General features: G+C 37.9%; 1 protein-coding gene across 1 annotated transcript; it reads right to left on the reverse strand.

Annotated features, from left to right (window-relative positions):
- Positions 1–222: 222 nt before the first annotated feature.
- Positions 223–17,833, reverse strand: LRIT3 (leucine rich repeat, Ig-like and transmembrane domains 3; the record flags this gene model as incomplete). The annotated part of the gene is made up of 4 exons (XM_082728759.1): positions 223–3,188; positions 5,118–5,423; positions 14,192–14,661; positions 17,715–17,833. 4 exons carry the CDS (start codon positions 17,831–17,833, stop codon positions 2,035–2,037), a joined length of 2,049 nt encoding a protein of 682 aa, XP_082584885.1. The 3' UTR covers positions 223–2,034.
- Positions 17,834–19,625: the final 1,792 nt, after the last annotated feature.

Here is a 19,625-nt window from a genome sequence, read left to right on the forward strand (position 1 = left end):
TTATGAGGACCATCAGTAATTTACCTCATCAGGGTGGGCCAAGTCTCCTTTCTCAACAGATAACCCTCTTTTATACAATTTGGGGGCCACCTGCCACAGTAGTCCATAACATTCTCCTGTAGTCATTATTTCTAACATGGTAGTGCTTTGGCAGTCTGTTTATATGAACCTTTTAAATATGGCAGTGAATTCCATGATGTCTGTAGAGTAAAGAAATGCAAGTTTTTGCAGTCTTTTAATTTAAAATACATTGATCTCAACAGAATTTGAAGCTAGACACAAAATTGTAAAAAAGTATTTTTCTAACAAATCTTAACAATGCATACTGAATTTAAAACAGTTAGATGTTTCGACAATGCACTCAGTGATGAAAGCACCAAGGACAAACAAGCTGGAAAGGAAAGAGAGAGAAAGGAGAGGAAATTATACAAGATGGGACATTTGAGAGTTCTGGACAGGCCATCCGTCTATGCTGGCCTCCTCCTAATACACAGAATATGTCTAAACTAGAATTCTTCTTCCTTTTTAATTAAGAGTCATGTGGAATGAATGATTTTTCATTGTTCAGCTGCATGTATTGTAATTTTCACAATGTATTCCATTGAAGCCAATCTATTGCCTATGCAAAATATAGGATTTTCTTGAAACTTGCTTCTCAGAATATTTCAAGACTTTTGACACACCTTTTCTAAACCTGTTCTGTATTCCAAAGTCTCCAATAAAGAGAATATAATCTTTAGTAAAGGTAGTCACAAACTTTTTTTCTAAAAAAAACCTAAATTTTATGTATGAAGCCCTTTTCTACCTATTTGTGTGCCCCACTCCAATTCAATATCCCTGATGTTTTTACCTAGAAGATTTGACCAAATTAATCCATTGAAGCTGTTCTTCAAAATCCTAAAACATCCTTTTCAGCTCTAAAAAAGACTTCCAAGCTATTCCTGTTAGCCCGAAGATCAAAATATAACATGGCAAAAGACAATCATGGCAAAAGACAAATAGCTGTGGTCCTTTGGCTACCTGAGTATCTTCTGACAAAGCTGAAGCTAAAAAAAAGAAGGAAAGACAGAAAAAAGGAGCAGAAAGAATAGAGTAAATATCATAATATTACAGCGATTTTTTCAAAAGGAGCACGTATTTTTTTCTTTTTTTAAAGATCCACACTGGGTGAGGTGCATAAACAATAAATTTTGGAACACACACAAAAAAATTAAATTTAAAAAAAAAGATTCATACAGTCTGTTAGCAAATGTATTAGGATGCAGTGGTTACTATTTTTAGAAATGGCCTTACTATTTTCATGATCCTCTTTTTAAACTTCTTTTTGCTAATACTTAAAAATTTTAATGATAAAGGAAAATTTTTTCTTGCAATATTAATACAACTGTACAGTCTTGTAGTGCATAATGGTACCAAGAGTTGGAGTCCTCCCTTTCCATTGGCTTGGATTTAACTTTAATGAATGCAAAATTTTGTACTTTCTCACTCTCACCCACTAGGCAATGACAGTGAATACCCATAGCAAATGCCATAAAGCACTTCAAACGTGAATGAACATCAAGGCTTAGCTGGTTATGCTAATCTTTCTTCATTTCCCAAAAAACTATCTTTTAAAATTCAGACTTCAATTTTTTACAACTATTCTCACATGAATTTATTTTTAAGAACTAAAACATTACTCTAAAACATACTATTAGCTTATTAAGAACTACCCTAAAAATTATTTCTATGGAAGTCTTCCACACAACAAAAACCAAAACTATTTATTTTTTCAGTTCAGAAGTCGCATGGTAGTTTTTAAGTAATCTCTACACCCAACATGGGGCCCAAACTTACAACGCCAAGAGTTGCAGGCTCTACTGACTGAGCCAACCAGGTGCCCCTCACATAGTATTTTTTTAAGCACAATTAAAAACACTCCATTTGTGATTTCATAAAGGATATGAAAGTCTGAACAAAAGTCATCTACATCCACAGATCCTTAACTGCATGGAAGAAATTTTGTGGCATTCACAATCCCTAAGTTGTAAAACCTTAGCAATAATACTCTGGCCTTGAACCTTCACTTTTAAAAGTCACCTGAGATTCCACACTTGACCTAGAACAAAGCAGCAATTTTTCCGAATCATCTCTGTGCCTCCGAGTCCAAAGTTCCCCTACACTTTGAGACCTGGGGAACAGGGTCTCAAATTGGATATAAGTTTCTTTTGCCAGATCGTCTTCCCAGAAAGATTCTGACCCACATTGCAGTTTACAGACTTTGTACAACAGGAAAAAAATCAATGGCAAAACAACAACACAGGCAATACTGCTCACCACGACAAGGAAAGACACTTGAGAATCACCTTCTTTCACTCTGTCAGTAGAAAATGTAATACATTGGTCTTTCTGGGGAGATGCTCCTTTTGGACAGACACATGCTGTGTATTCCCTACCAGGCTCCAAGCCATCTATGGTTACTTGATTCTTGCTGGAGTCTGCATTCAGCAGCAGCAGCTCTTTCTCACCGTACTTGGAGTACAACACGGTCATCTCAGACTGGTGTGTGGTATTGACAGTGTTCCACATCAAAGTCACACTCTCTTCGGTCTCACGGACTATCCTGAGATTTTCTACTGTGGCATTCTTTTCCATTGGTGTCATTTGATACACTGATGCCAACTCTTCTTTTTTACTTGCACTAGCTGAGGGAAGCTTACCTCTACCTACTTCCACCTTTAAATTTCTTTTCCCATCTGGGCGGAGCTGGAGTGACTGCTGGCTGGCGATGGTGGGGCTTGTTGAAATTCTGTTGCTTGGAGTTGTGACTGAAGACATGATGGAGGAGGGGAAAGCAGATGAGGAGAAGAAAGCAGCGGAGGGAGGAGATGAAGTAGAAGTAGAAAGAAAAATGGAAGAAGCAGGGAAGGAAGGGAAGGAAGAAGGCCAGGCAGATGACTGTGAACCAGATAGGGACGTAACTCTAGATCCTGGCTGGACTTCTTCCTCAGGGTGATCTCTAGTTCTTTCAGAGATATCTGATGATAGAGTAGTCGTGACAACACCAACCACTGTCACAGTAACCACAGCTTCTGACATTCCAGCCAAATTTTTGGCCTTACATTTGTAATCCCCAGCATCCTTATAAGAAATGCCTGTCAAGCTTATTATGGACCATCTGACTCCTTCCCCTGGAGATTCCTGAATTACTGTAAGAAAAAATACATATACTCTGTAAGGGGAAAAAAAGGAGAAACTCAAACAACATGCTAACCAATCTGGTTCTACATGCATCCTTTTCACATAAACCAAGAGGGAAATAGCACACAATCACCAGTCTCTGATGGCAGGTATAGTTCAGGTCTAGGGCATGCCAAGTACCATGAGGTCTATATGGGGAATGGTATTTTAAAAAGACACAAGGCTGTGAATTGGGAGACTTAGCTTTAGTAAATGTTTGTCCACAGATGAATATGTAATTTCAGACAAGTCAATTAGGATCTTTAGGCCTCTGTTTCTGTATTTTTAAAATAAGGGGATAAGACAAAGTGGTCTCAAAGATGCTCTCCAATTTTAACTCACCATGGTTCTCTAAAATGGTTATGATAAGATCTTACTTAAATATTTCCCCAAATATTTTTTCATTGCCATAAAAATGCTATCTATCTACATAGCCAGATAGCATAACAGATCATTTTCTGGCATAGAGAAGTCATAATTAGTATTCTCAGTCTTTCATTTTATATTTAATCTAGATAAGTTAATAAGCCATGGATTCTTTTATTTGTAGAATAATACATAGTTTTAGGGGCACCTGGGTGGCTCAGTGGGTTAAGCCTCTGCCTTCAGCTCAGGTCATAATCTCAGGGTCCTGGGATAGAGCCCGGCTTCGGGCTTTTTGCTCAGCAGGGAGCCTGCTTCCCCTCTCTCTCTGCCTGCCTCTCCGCCTACTTGTGATCTCTCTCTCTGTATGTCAAATAAATAAATAAATAAATAATATTAAAAATAATAATAATATATAGTTTTTGTATTGGAATTTTACTTTCCTAAACACTGAAATCTAACATATTACCATTCTGTCTTGATTTCTGAAACTTTCTGAAGAAAAATAATATACTAAACAGTATCCTAGTATCTCAAAATTTAACTTACTACTTTAAGCTGTGGGCCATTTACTATCTATTTGTAAGAATATTAGGCCTTAACTATTTCTTCTTCCATCAGGTTTCATTATTTTTACTTTGATTTACATTTACCTTTATTTTACTTTGATTTACAATTAAATTTTTAAATTTAATTTTATTTTTTCAGTGTTCAAGGTTCATTGTTTATGCACCACACCCAGTGCTCCATGCAATATGTGCCCTCCTTAATACCCACCACCAGGCTCACCCAACCCCCCACCTCCCTCCCCTCCAAAACCGTCAGTTTGTTTCTCAGAAACAAATAAAATTTACATTTAATTTTAAATATATCACTAGTTTTTTAAATATATCACTTTAATTCACCAGAATATCACTACTGAAACTAAAGCTGAAGCATTGAGTTGGTTATAGTAGGATCTAAAAAGTCTATGTGACCAGTATTTCTAAAAATTATACTTTTTGCTTCATGATAAGGTTTGTATGTAATTTATTATTTAAATAATCATTCAAAAATGAGAAACTTACATGAAAATCTTTTCTAAGAAAACTGTAATAGTTACACATTTTTAAGTGAGTCATATCCAAGATGACACAGCAAGACAAGGGGCCTTATTTGCAATCATCTATCCACTGGATCATGTTTTCTATCAAAAAAAAAAAAATCAGATTGTCTAATTTCATCTATGTAATTAGATAAACTGAGGAAAATATTAACAAATAAAAAGAACCTTTCAAATTTTTTTCATCCAACAATCCTGGCATATTTTATTAGAATTTACTAGCCAATTTTGGGGATGCCTGGGTGGCTCAGTTGGTTAAACGTCTGCCTTTCTCAGGTCATGATCCCAGGGTCCTGGGATCGAGCCCTTTATCAGGCTCCCTGCTCACGGGGAGCCTGCTTCTCCCTCTCCCTCTCCCTGTGCTCAATCTCTCTCTCTCTCTCTCTCTCTCTCAAATAAATAAACTCTTTTTAAAAAGGAATAAAGAAAATACCTGTGTGATTAACTGGTGAGCTGTCAGACCTGGTCCATGTGAGCTGTGGGGTAGGGTACCCAGTAGCATCACACCGCAGCAGAACATTACTGCCCAGGGCAGATGTGATCTGGGTGGCCGAGGTCATAACAGATGGCTTCAGACACTGCTCCAGCTCAGCCCGCTGAAACAAAATCCCTGTCAGGCGCTCAGGCTCGCTACACATCATTAGAGGATCAAGCAGCACTACAGCAGGGTCAGCAACTTTTGACAGCTCGATCACTTTGGAAATGTGGCAGTCACAGAACCAAGGGTTGTCCTGCAGACCTAAACGAGAAGGAAGGAAAAGATGAACAAAGATTATTCTGTTGACTTCTATTTACATCACAACCTCTCAGGCAAGCAAGTATCTGAATTATCTCCCTAAAAATAGAGGTGCTTTGAGAGATGGAATGGAGTTGCCTCCCTGTCAATTTTGCTCTGCAGTTTGGCTACCTGAATGAATACAGCCTGTCAGGTCAGGTCGTTAATGATCATAGCCAACATTTATTGTGCATGTACTCTGGGCAAGGCTCTGTTCTAAGTGCTTGTCTGTATTATTTCATTTAATCCTAAAAATCCTATGAGAAAGAGGATTACTATCCTCATCTTAAAAATGAAGAAGCTGAGATACAGAGAAATCAAATTATTTGAGCAGGGCCATATAGCTTAATCAGCATCTGAGCCAAGATTTTAATTCAAGCACCACAGAATACTATAAAACACTGCTAGAGATATTTCTAGAGTGCTAGGAAAGTATATTATTGTCAGTATTGGAGGGTGTAGAGAGGCCCCCTAATTCAGCCCACACTCTGTCATGGTTTTGCATGATTTGAAGATCTTTGAAGGTAGTACAAGTTCTGTGTAGCAAAAGTACAGAGTGAGATGAAGGCAATGTCAGGAGATAAGACTGGAGACCGGCAGAGGCTAGAACAGAGCTTGGCATGAATGTCATATATGGTGGCCAAGAAGATGCACTGTTCAAATCCCCCTTCAAGAGAGAATCAGCAGCAGAAATACAGTTAGCTGACAGCCTCCGGTTGGAGGACTGCCTCCCTCAGCTTTCAAACTGTTAGCAGAAGTGTGTTGGCCCTCAAGGGGACCATCAGTGAGAGCTTTCAAGGAAAGTGAGGAAGATGTAACTACTGGAAACTAGAGGAAAGCAGACCCTTTGATGGCGCGGCAGAAAGTTGAGAAACATTGTCATGCGTGCTTAACATGGAAAGTATAAAGTGCACTCAGTAAAACAAACATTCTCGCTAAGGATATTTCCATACCAAGTGCTGCAAGTGCTGCCTGATGTCTTCTTGCTGCTCATGGTAAAATGGAAAGGACAGTTAAAGGAAGAACTGTTAAAGAGAAAGGAGACAAAACTTGCAGGGTTCAATAATAAAACTGAACATAATAAAAAAAAATTAAAAATAAAATTCAAACAAAAACCCCGCTTCTTACTCCCAGCCTCTCCAAAGTTCTCAAACTAAGAAAGGGTTTCCAAGCAAAAATCAAATCTAGGGAGGGTGAAACTATAAAATTATTTGCTAAGATCACAGAAAGATCTAAGACAGTGCTTCAGAGCCCTTGGCAGACAAAAGTCTCTCTAAGGCTATTAAGGGTGATAATGTCCTACAACAGCTTCACATAAAGCCCAAGGTTGCAAGAGATTTATCTCAATAATGTTTGTGGTTGTGGGTTTTTACAAATAGAGTAGATTATACATTGATTCATAAGGGAAAAAGACAGAACTGCAATTTTTAAAAATGCTAACCATGTTGGAAGATTTAACTGTCCATTTATAAATTCTATTTAGGTCTATTTTTGTTTTAATATACATTTCTATATGTGTCTATTTTTATTATATTAGCACTTGATGATTGGTTCATATTCTTCTTAGTAAAAACTTGCTAGGTTTTTTTTTAATCTTCTATCTTAGAAAATTCATTTCTTCCATAGGTGAATCACCTTGAACTTCTTACATTTAGTTCTGTGTGCCTATGACCAATCTCTAATATCCAGCTTGGATCATCAATTTCATTCTGTCATGTAGTAATTAATATGTGGATAAAACTTTATGCTCTCAAAACACTTGTTATGCTAGATTTTTGCTTTATAAAATAATAACAAAACAGGTTGATAGTCACTGATTGCTTCCTATGTGGCAAATATTGTACTTTGTCAAGAATTGTAAAAGGTCTGAGCTTTCTACTACTTTAGGGGGACTAACACCTCCCAGTTAGCAAAAGACATAAGATTACTGGTTAGAGATGGAGGATAGTTTACAGCTCTGGAGGAAGACATTGTCTTCATTATACCAGGCAGTAAACATGCCTACCATTTCCCTGGACAGAGAAATATCTTTACCTTCCAAAGCAGTTCTGTTCACAGACATCCTTAAAATGATAGTTCAGGACAAAAGACAGACAGTGATGGTCTCTGCTCACAATACGTGCAGAAATGTGAGAGGCCATGGAAAATTATCTCCCAATAGTACTAAGCATGCTAAAGCATTTGTCTACTTCAATCCTGACAACAGCATGAGGTAGATAATATTAGCATCATACTCATTTTAAAGAGGAGAAAGCCAACACTCAGGTTAAGGGATCTTTCTCTGGTCATACAACTGGATATAGTCAGGATTTGAACCTTGGTATCCTTAGAGCTTTCATTCTCAAGCTCTATATGTCCTACACTGACCTCATGAATGAAGTTAGTATGATTTTTTTGAGTTTCACATCAGAGGACACTAAAGCACAAAGAGATTACTGCCTTGGTTCTATAAGTAGCTTAGAGTACTAAGTCCCAGATTTTCAGCCTCCTAATCTAATATTCCTTCCACCATAACTCATTTCATCACCTAAAAACATCTAGAGTCAGGGGTGGCAGCTATAAGTGCTGTTATCTATAAACACATGTCAAAGCAGTGATGTCTGGAGCACAACTATCTACATATGGAAAGATCCAAGAACTGTAACATTTGCAGTTCTAGTCATGCTATGAAGCTGTCATAAACCTATATTAATGGTGAAAGAAAAAATTTTTTAAAAGATTTATTTATTTGAGAAAGAAAGAAAGAGAGTGTGCATGTGCTCGCAGGCAGGGAGAGGGGCCAAGGGAAGGACAGAGAGAGTCTCAAGAAGACTCCCCGTGAGCATGGAACCCCATGCAGGGGCTCCATCTTACAACCCTGAGATCATGATCAGAGCTAAAATCAATAGTCAGATTGCTTAACTGACTGAGCCACCCAGGTGCCCCTGAAACAAAATTCTTTTAAAAATTAACCCAATTGGCTATGTCTTAAAGTTATATAAAACAGGAAAATATTTTTTTAAATCCTTAAAAATAGAGTATTTATTCTAGCTTTGAAACATCAAGGTCAAAGGCACAACTTTTAAAACCTGAATATTAAGAGTGACCTGAGGGCTGAACCAGTTCATCAAGTGTTTTGTTTTTGTTTTTGTTTTTTTCCCTTTTGGGGACAAAGGTACAAGAACTCCCTGAAGTTAAACTGTTATTTTGTACTGCATTCCTTCAAGGCAACACACCAACCACAATCACAGTAATTTGCACTAATTAACTTAGTTCATCTAACTATTCTTGGATAGGGGTAAATCAATTTTGCCTTATTCCTTTTCTAAAAAAACAATGTTTTTCCATGCATCACAGTAGTTGAATTAAATGTGGGGTTTTTTTTTTTTTGGTGAATAGTTCGCAATAAATTTCTGTACAAAAGTAATTCTGCTGACTATAAGCTCTTGAAAGCAAAAAACCATACCTTAGTCAGTTTTGGAGTGGCAGTGGCATTTAACAATTCGGGGGGGGAAAGTAAAGTCTTCACAACAAATGGTGGGGGGACAACTGGACATCTGCTTAGAAAAAGCCTCAACCCCTGCCTCACACTATACTCAAAAATTGTTTTGAGACAGACCACAGACATAAGCATGAAAGATAAGAGTATTTTAAAAAGATAAGAATATTAAAGCCAGTGGGGTACCTGGGTGGCTCAGTGGGTTAAAGCCTCTGCCTTCGGCTCAGGTCATGGTCTCAGGGTCCTGGAATCGAGCCCCACATCGGGCTCTTTGCTCAGCAGGGAGCCTGCTTCCCCCACCCCGCCTGCCTCTCTGCCTACTTCTGATCTCTGTCCATCAAATAAATAAATAAAATCTTTAAAAAAAAAATAAAAGCCAGAAATTGAATATGAAAGTTAAAACTATAAGGAAAATAGAATTTCTATGACTTGTAGGTAGACAGATATTTCTTAGATGAGACACTCAAAGCACTAACTATAAAAGAAAAAAACTAATAAATCAGATGTCATTAAAATTTCAAACCTTCTTACCAAAGACACCATGAAGAAAATGAATAAATAAATCACAGGTTTGGAGAAAATATCAATAACTGACAAAAGGCTTGAATTCAACAATAAAAAAAAACTTTAAAAAATTATGTATTGGCATAAAGGAATATAGCAATGAGCCATAACCCAATGAAAGCATGGTCAACAGCATTAGTCATCAGGGAAATGCAAATTAGAATCACAAAGTCAAATCACTGCCTGACCCATCACCCCCAAGAATGGTGGAAATGAAAAAATCTACTAACATCATATGTTGGTAAGAATATGGAGCAAGTAGACTGTTGTGCAGTGCTAGTGGGAGTGTACAATGGTACAACATCTTCGGAAAATTGGCAGTTTCTTAAAAAGATATATGGCCATCCTATGACCTAGCAATCTGAAGCCTAGGAATTTATCCGAAAGAAATGAAAATATGTACTACAAAGAGCTTTGCATAAGAATGTTAATAGCAGCTTAATTCATAATAGCTGAAGACGTAACCGCCCATGTTTCCAAAAACAGGGGAAAGGATGAACAATTCATATATTTGTAAAACTGAAATGACTCAGCAGAAGGAACTACCCATTCATGCAACGACGTCAATGAATCTCAAAGACAATAATGCTAAATGAAAGAAGCCAGGCACAAGGGCCATCTTGTATGATTTCATTTACATAAAATTCTAGACAAAATTAACCTATTGTGATGAATAAAAACAGTGCTTGCTTGAAATGGAGGTGCCTGGTTGAGAAGCAGCACAGGGGAATTTTCCAGTGTAATGAAATTATTCCATATCTTAATGAGGGTGTGGGTTTCATCAGGATATATCATTTATCATCATTTACTAAGCTGTACACTTAAGATCCATGGTATGCAAATTATACCTCAACTCCTCAATTTAGAAAAGGCTTAAAAAACAAAAGAATGATATCTCTGGAGATGGACTGAACTTGAAGCTTGACTCTGCCTCTTCACCAGCTGTACAAAGCAGGTAATAATTACAGACCCACTTCACAGCCTTGTCCTCAGATCCTACCAAGGAGTCCTCAGAAGAGCACCTGGCAAGGAGTTCACTTTATCTATGTGGATTTATCTCCTTTGTGCCTCAAAAAGAATCAGCTTATCAACCGGGATTGAGGAGTGTTCATTGAATGAAATGAACACCATTTTAGAAAAATTTTGTGGAAATACTCGTGTGGTTACTGCCCTTCAGGTAAACTTCATTCTGAACAGGAAAAGAATTCATGTTTGCAATTGAGCAAATTTGAGTAGCAATAAAGCAACCAACAAAGCATTTTATGCCCTCTCCTCCTGCAAGCTTTTTCCAGGACAAAGAGTGTTGGGCCTTACAGAGTCTGCCTGTGTAAATATTTGTATCTTCCTGAGGAAGAGGCCATGGAAATTTACCTGCATTGCAAATAAAAAATCCAGTCTAGTTTTACACTTCATTTAAATATTTACTTGCAGGACACTAGTTTATGTTTGTATAATACATCAGAGGACAATTTTGTTCATTTTTTTTTAACTCATGTAGAAATTTTTACTCATGTAGAAAAGAGGAGTAATGGAAAAGCCTCTTCCTAATTTTTAAAAAATAAATACACTACTTAAAGATATCAGTAAGGCGTATGTGAGGAAGACAACTCTGATATTATCCCATACAGTACCCTGCATGAGGCAGGAGTGGGGAACATGACAAGTTGCGCAGTCAAACCACCTGTAACCACCCCAGCTCCACCACTGTGTGATGAGTAAGTCTGCGCACGTGGCTTACTGTGCATCTCCATTCTTCTTCTATAAAATGGGGGTGGAATGGTACTTACCACAGGGTTAACATGAGACTGGGAGAAGTTATATCTATAAAATGTAAGAACTAGATTTGGCCCTGAGTAAGCACTCCATTAATATCAGCTACCACTACTATTGTTACAAACATAACTTCTATCTGCTCACAATAATAAACACAGGACACTAACAAATAAAAGCAGAATATATTCCACTGTAATAATAGAAAAGTAAATTCTGCAGGGTACCTGGAAAGATACAGTTGTTACAGTTATACACCAAGTTCTAGAAAAGCTAGCACTGGTTTTCATCACCGTAGTTTAATGATTAAATTGGAAGACTCAAACACAGGTAAAATAACAGAAAAAGCCAAAATAGAGGAATCTTTCTTTATAAGACACTCCCATCTCAGTCACAGCTGCTATGGCTCATTGTTGATCTAAAATCATAACCTCAGAGACTGTTCACCTCATATTCTAAAGAACTATCCCATAAACTATCTCATAATATTCTCATTACAATCCTATGAGCAGAAGGGAGTGAGTCTTCCTACCTCCATTTTCCAGATGAGAAAACTGAGTTTTCTGTATGTGATTCACACACATGAGCTAGTCTTCTTTTAGAGGAGAGTACTTTCTTCCCTCTCGTTACATAGCAGGCATGGCTCTGCTAAGATCAGCTGCCACTTATGACTGGACATGTTTCAAAATATCTTTTGTTATTTATTATCATGATTATCATCATTATGATAAAAGCAACGCATGATTGATGCAGAACATTTTGAAAATACAGAATACTGAAAAGATGTCCCATCACCAAAGAGGACAGTTAACCAGATAGTGTATTTTTCAGTCTTTTTCTTTGCACATTTTAAAATAGTTATGATCGTGTACAATGACACATCCTGTTTTGTTGTTTGTTTGTTTTTTTTAAGATTTTATTTGTCAGAGAGAGAGCGAGCAAGAGCGAGCACAGGCAGACAGAGTGGAAGGCAGAGTCAGAGGGAGAAGCAGGCTCACTGCGGGGCAAGGAGCCCAATGTGGGACTCGATCCCAGGACGCTGGGATCATGACCTGAGCCGAAAGCAGCTGCTTAACCAACTGAGCCACCCAGGCGTCCCCATCCTGTTTTTTTTTTAATTTAATGTTATACCAAAAGGATTTTCATGTTACCCCTTTAAAGAATCTGCTTTTGAAGAATCTGAACCCCATAACAGAGATGTCTATCTCCATGTTTATCTTCATGAACAGTGAAATTTTATAACCCTTTCCATTTCATCCCTAAATTGTCATCCAGATTTAATCACAATGGAAAAATATTAATGTCCTGCAAATCAGTTCTTTATAGTGATATTAGCAATATTAGTGACTAATCATTAGAGAGCTATTAATAATAGTTCAATAATTTGATTTTATTTTCTACTATATACCTCCTTTTGGCAAATCTAAATAAACTTAGAAAAATGTGTAGGAAAAAAATGTGTAGAGAAACAGAATCTCATTATTTAAATTAAGATAGTTTCTAGCTATTAGTCACAAGAACTAAATTAGTGGCTAAAATAAATACTACAGTATAGGTTTACATGGTGCCTATCATGGTAGACATAAGGACTCCATAGCTATTGTTAAATTCATGTTTTTTTTCCTAGCTAACCCTATAATATTTCTTTTATTCTTTAATAAAAATGCTTGAAGCACTAGATAAGCAGTAGGCAAGCATAAAATAGGTATAGAATAAATAATTACATGATTTTTCCTCTTTCTTTTTGGTTATCACTCACACTTTTAGTCTCATAAGCACCAAAATGCATTTACATTTCAACCAAAGCAATGCTAAAATCATTTAAATGCTGCCACAGCATTTTCCTTTTTATAAAAAAAAATTCAAATTATTTATACTTGACTTCAGCAAATATTTGAGCATGTGATATTGGTCAGCAGGGATTCCTGGCATAAATTCAGCATCAAGTTGCTTCTCACACCAAAAGGCTTGTAAGTCATTTCACTCGCTGAACACTCAGTTCTTTCATCCCGAGAAATACAACCTCTTCCATGGCTCTATGGACGTCATGAGTGAACTGACAACACAGCCTTATTGGGTGAACAAGAATTTAGTAGGAGATCAAATTGATTGATCAGAGCCTTAGGCTTGTGTCTCACACAAAAGTATGAGAGGCCTCACTGCCCACAGGTACTCCTGAGAAGGGTCTCAGTTCACTGATTTCAATCTGGCAACCACATTTACTGGGCATTCTCCATGTGCAGAGCACCGTGCAAAGCACTGTGGGAAGGTACTTAAAAAAAAAAAAAAGGAAGAGAAAGACTTACTGGAAGGAGCTTACACTTTAAGAACCCAAGACAAATACCCACAGAACCTAAACAAAGTCAAGATCAAAGTCTGCAAAACAAATCACAGCTACACTAATCCATTAGGAGATTGTCTTCATCATTTCTTTTTAAATTAAGAGAATCTGGAAGCTATTCTCCTGAACTAATAAAGCCACCACCACCTTGTAAAGATGCCAGTGCCCCTCTTTCCCTCCTGAAGAGACTGATGAAGGGCTGAACAGAGAACAGAGCAGGTTGGCTGGGGCAGGGCATGGAGCACTGATGTGCTCTCAGAATTGGGGCGGGGTGGTAGATTTTATCACTGAGCCCCAAGCTAATAGCAGCATTAGTCTCTTGGTTTATGAGGGTCTCTCCTCTCCCTCCAACACACACACACACACACACTACTGCCCTCACTCCAGCGCACACAGCCATTACACCTTACACAGGGTAAGGCCCAGATCTGACCTAGATCAACCGATAAAGTACCAGCCCATCAAATGTGCAAGTAAAAAGTAAGAAGAGAAATTTGACACATATGTAAAGACTGGGCAGCTGAAGTCTTGCAAAACAAATTATCTGGACCTGAGAAGCCCAGAGGCTTCTGAGCTTACCAAGAACAATTCTTCGTGGTGTAAGTTCCAAGCTCCGTGATGATGTAAGTGAGTGGGACCAGCTCTCCAGGAAATCCGGTGGTAGTGTGGTCAGCCTATTGCTTGATAAATCCAAGTAGGCAAGGTTCTTCAGGTACCTGACCACCTCATTTGGCACACTGGTTATTCTGTTGTTGTGCAAGTCCAGGGTCCTCAGATGGGGCATGTCCAGCAGAGACGCCCAAGGGAAAGCAGCCAGAGAATTTCCATCCAAGCGCAACTCATGTAGCTGCTTGAGGTTGTAAAAACTGCTGGCCTCAAGGCTGGCCACAGAATTGTAAGTCACCCAAAGGTACTGGAGCTCCACCAGGTAGTAGAAGGCCTCTGCGGGGATTTTGCGGACCACAGTCTTCTCTATCCGCAGCTTCACAGTGTCCACGGGGAAGTTCATAGGGACCTCGTTCATATCCATGTCATTACATAGAACCGACCTATTGTCACAAGAGCAATGGAAGAAAACCTGCTTTCCAAAACCCATGGGAAAAAATAATACTTGAAATATGCATCGGGTTTTCATTTCCTCCTGGTTTTCACAAAACAGTTGTTCAGCCTGACTGACCTATTCATAATTCATCATCATCATCATCATTACCATCATCTTCTTCTAGATTGAACCATATGAAATGGTCATTTTTGCAGGTTAGAAATGAGCAAATATCAGTCTACGGCCATACCACCCTGAACGCGCCCGATCTCGTCTGATCTCGGAAGCTAAGCAGGGTCGGGCCTGGTTAGTACTTGGATGGGAGAAATGAGCAAATATCAGCAATCTCGCGGTTCAACCTAACACGGATGGAGCTCTCTATGTGTCAGGCCTGGGCAACATATCACATCCGCCCTATTTAACCAGTAACAGCCCTAGAAAGTAGATACTGGGGAAAAGACGTAGCTGACCCCCAGTTCTGGGGTCAGGCTGATCTTGGTTCAGATCTAAGCTCTGCCACTTCCTCTGTGGCCATGAAAAGCCACTTCACCAATCCCTCCATTTCATTTTCCCATATAGCCTGTTATAATTAAGTGAAAAGGATATAAAATGTTCTACCTTCATGGCACATAATAAGCACTTAATGGTTGTTTGCTATTTTTATCATCAATCTCACTTTTACAGAGAAAATAACCGAGGCCCACCAACACAAGGTAACTGCCCAAGATCACATAGCTAGTGGGTTACACAGCCACCTTTCAAACCCACTGTACTCCAAAGCACACGCTCTTAACCTCTTCAGGAAATGGTCTGTTTGTTTTTTTTAAAACCCCTGTTGAAGTTTAAATTGATCTTTTTTAAGAAGATAATTTAATTTTAAAAAGGAAGGAAGGGAGGGAGGAAAGAGAAAGAGCAAGTTGTTCACACTGGATGCTTAAAGTTGAACTCTATTTTAATAATGTGACTGGCGCATTGCTTTTAGCCTAAGGAATAAATCAAACTGTGAGTTTACTCCTCTTACCATTACTAACTGAAGTGACCTTGAATAAGTCACACTGTGATCTTGTTTAGTGGCAATGTGTAAAACAGGCACAGAAAAACAAGCCTGTCCCCTGTGTGTGTGTGAAAAGTATGAAGAATTAGAGAATTTAATTCATTTTAACCTGAAAAAAGACCTATTTATGTTTCATTATATACTCACCCCCACTGGAATGCTGAGAATGGATGTTAAAATTTTTTTGCAAAGCAGAGTCTAAATTGTATAATGTAAAATTACATTATACATAGAAATACATTATACTTGTACATAGTAGCAATGAAATAGCCATGCCATAAAAATACATGACATTAAATCAGTGAATTTCAAAAGCCAGAGTATAATGTGAAGAGAGGTAGACAGCATAAAGCTGGGGCGTACTGACAGGGTCATCTTTCTGTAACTTTAGGAGATGGCCCTATGGAATCATTGGAATTCTCTAGGAACACCTATTATTCTGTATCACAAGTTCCATTGCTACTTTATATGGGAATGATCTGATATCTACTTATTAGGTCAGCATTCCAGTGTAATGGAAAAAAGTCTACATAGGAAACAAAGACCTTATCAAATAGTCCCTGCATCCACTCAGTGCTGTCAACTTAGACAAGGCTTATAATCTCTGTATGGTTGTGTTTCTTTGTCTATAAAATGACAATAGTCAAACTAGATTATTTCTAGAGTCCTTATTAGGCATAATCTGCTATGGTTTTTACAAAATCCATCAATAATGGGGCCATCACCAAGAAAAAAACATTTCTGTGACTGCTTCCTCAAAAGTACCCTGCCCTGAGTCATTAGCTGCCTCATATATTTGCCAAGTAGGTCTTTAATTTGTTACATTGTTCTCTTTGTCTGAAGCCATCTAGAGAACATCTCAAAAAGATACCATGAGTCGGTTAAGTAAAGTTCATACAATAAGACAAATTACTCAAAAATAGGTTTTAATTGTTATTTATTTGTTTGAAGTTGTAAAGCATATATTGGGTGATTGTTTTAACAAATTATTTTCTGTAGGAGGTTCACTATTCACTTCAACCAAGTCACAAAATAACCTTATTTTGTTGTCAGATATCCTCTCCAGGGATGCCTGGGTGGCTAAGTCCGTTAAGCATCATTGACTCAGGTCATGATCTCAGGGTCCTGGGATCAAGTCCCACATCAGGCTCCCCGCTCAAGGGAGAGCCTGCTTCTCCCTCTCCCCACCCTGCCCCCTCCCTCCACCCCATCCCAACTATCTCTCTTGAAGTCTTTAATAAATAAATAAATATCCTCTTAAAAAAAAAATCAAGTTCTACCACGTTTAGCTAACAAAAGTCCCGTTTTTCATTTAACTTCTATCTCAAAGGGCTCACATATATTAAAAGTACGTAATTATTCTCAGTTCACAGGTAGATGTTAAAAGCAACCCAGAGGGCAACTAACTTCTGTGAAGCCCCCCGCCCCCCCCAGTATCTGCAACAGACAGGACTGATCCACATCTTTCAAAGTTATGTCTTTGTAAACTCCAAAACTTTAAAAAGAAAAATCTTAATCATGAACCTCTCTAATTTCACTCTTGTGAGCTTCCGTCCTACTTTTAAAAATCTATCTAGTTGGCATGAATAACCTTCAAAGTGAACCGGGAACTCGGGGAAGCAAATCATCTGGGCAGTCAAGTACCTCCTGATCCGCCCTCCCTCCTGGCCTTGCTTTCTATAAACAAGCAGAGCCGCCGCACTCATTCTAGTAGTCTGACCTCCTGAAGTGGCCGTGTTGTGAATACGAGTGCATTGGATACTTCAATAACACAGAATGTGTTTGAGAATCTCAAGTCGTTTGAGGGGCTTTTAAGAGTTCAGCGGCTCAAAATGAAAACAACGGAGTGGGTAAACGGTATTAAAACAATGAGGTTAAAGCTTATGTAAATTAAACCTTCTCTCCTCTGATACCTGGCCAACAATTTGCATTCAAAGTAGGCTATCCGGTTGGAGCCCTTTTCCTGGGAATCATTAGAACACTTAGTAGCAAGGAGAGGAGCGTACCTTGATCCCGTGCCGTCATTTCTGCCTTGATAATCGCAGGTGCACTGTGAAGGACATGAACAGCTCACTCCCTCCGAAAAGCTAATAAGTACAATGCACAAACATGCGGAAAGACGCATCGCTCCTTCTAGAGGTTATTTGAACAAAAAGTAAAAACCAAATCCTAAGCTTCAGAAACTGGTGTGCCAGGAATACAAACAGCCATTTAGTAACAGCAGATTACATGGGATTAGCCGAGCTCTGTAGTTACTTAACCTTCAAGTGTATTTTACAGGGGATCAATCGACCTAGCCTTTGAATACGGTTTCAACTCAGTACCACGTTCTAAGGAAAATGAGACTCAAGCACATGTCAAGAAAATTTCAAAACGTTCTCATATCCAGATTTGTAAGGTAGTGCTTATTAAGTCCTTTTTCTATGGATGTAATCGCTACTATTATCTTGAAGATACACTTCATGTTAAGAATAATTGTCTTTTAGCAGATGCTAGAAAATACTGCAGATTATTTATAACTATATATATATATATATATATATATATATATATATATATATATATATTTTTTTTTTTTTTTTGCATTTATAGTCTCCAAAAACAAAGTTAACAAAATCAAGTACCTAGTTTTTTGGGGCAAAATGCTTTAATCCACCACCGAGTGGCAGGACTAAGACTCTGGCTTTCCCAGGTCATTTCGGGGCAGTGTAAGATTATCCCAGCAGTTTCTAACAAAGGCCATGATCTCTGTTCAGGAATATATTTTATTCTTAAGTAGTTTTTCAATATAGGCATCAAGCCATATCTGAAGATCAGCTGTCATGTCTTTTAGCAAAATTAGGCTCTATCCACCAAAAATAAAAATGAAATTCAATCATTAAAAACTACCTCCATGTACACTAGATGGAAAATCTTCATGGCAATTGACAATCAAGGATTTAGGTTTTATAAACACATACAAACACATATATATATTATATATATCTGGGCATATCTGGGCATATCCTGATTAGCCCTGCCCGATAACACACACATATATATAGAATTTAATCTTGTTATTGTATAGTGGTTCTATCAACAATCTTTAAACCAAAACCCTTTCAGAAGAAAGTCAATTCTGTAAAAAATAAGATTATGGGATGTTTAAAATTGACAGGATGCATACAGAAACAATAAAGGCAGAAAAATTTGCTCAGTTAAAATAAAATACCATAGATTTTATTTTATTCTTTTTTTAAGATTTTATTTACTTACTTAACAGACATAGATCACAAGTAGGCAGAGAGGCAGGCAGGCAGAAAGAGGGAAGCAGGCTCCCCGCTGAGCAGAGAGCCCAATGCTGGCTCGATCCCAGGATCCTGGGATCATGACCTGAGCTGAAGGCAGAGGCTTTAACCCACTGAGCCACCCAGGTGCCCCAATACCACAGATTTTAAATGTCCACTATTTAAACAATAGTCATTTAAAACAACAAATACATGAGTCTACAAATGCATTCAACATTCAACAATGTTTTTTATTGAGCACTTACTATGTGCCAGGCAAAATGCATCTACCTGCTAAGGATACATCAAAGAAAAGTAAACAGTTATCAACGGACATAAAGTCTCAGTTAAGCAAGACAATATGTTCTACAGATCTGCTGTACACATAGTTACCAATACTGTATTGTACACTTAAAAACTGGTTAAGAGGACAGAGCCATGTTGTGTTCTTGCTGCAATAAAATAAATTCCAGACAAACAAAATAGGAAAAAGGAGAACAAATATAAACCCCCCATGATTAAATTAATCCTAGTGGCAAACACAGAAAAATGTAAATTAAAAATGCAGATTACATAATAATATGCAGATATTACATTGCTATGTAAGGTATATATGTGCATCAGCTAATGTGATTTAGAAGCAGCAGTGTT

The sequence above is a fragment of the Mustela nivalis genome, assembly GCF_964662115.1.
Source record: "Mustela nivalis genome assembly, chromosome: 4".
NCBI classification, from domain to species: Eukaryota; Metazoa; Chordata; class Mammalia; order Carnivora; family Mustelidae; genus Mustela; species Mustela nivalis.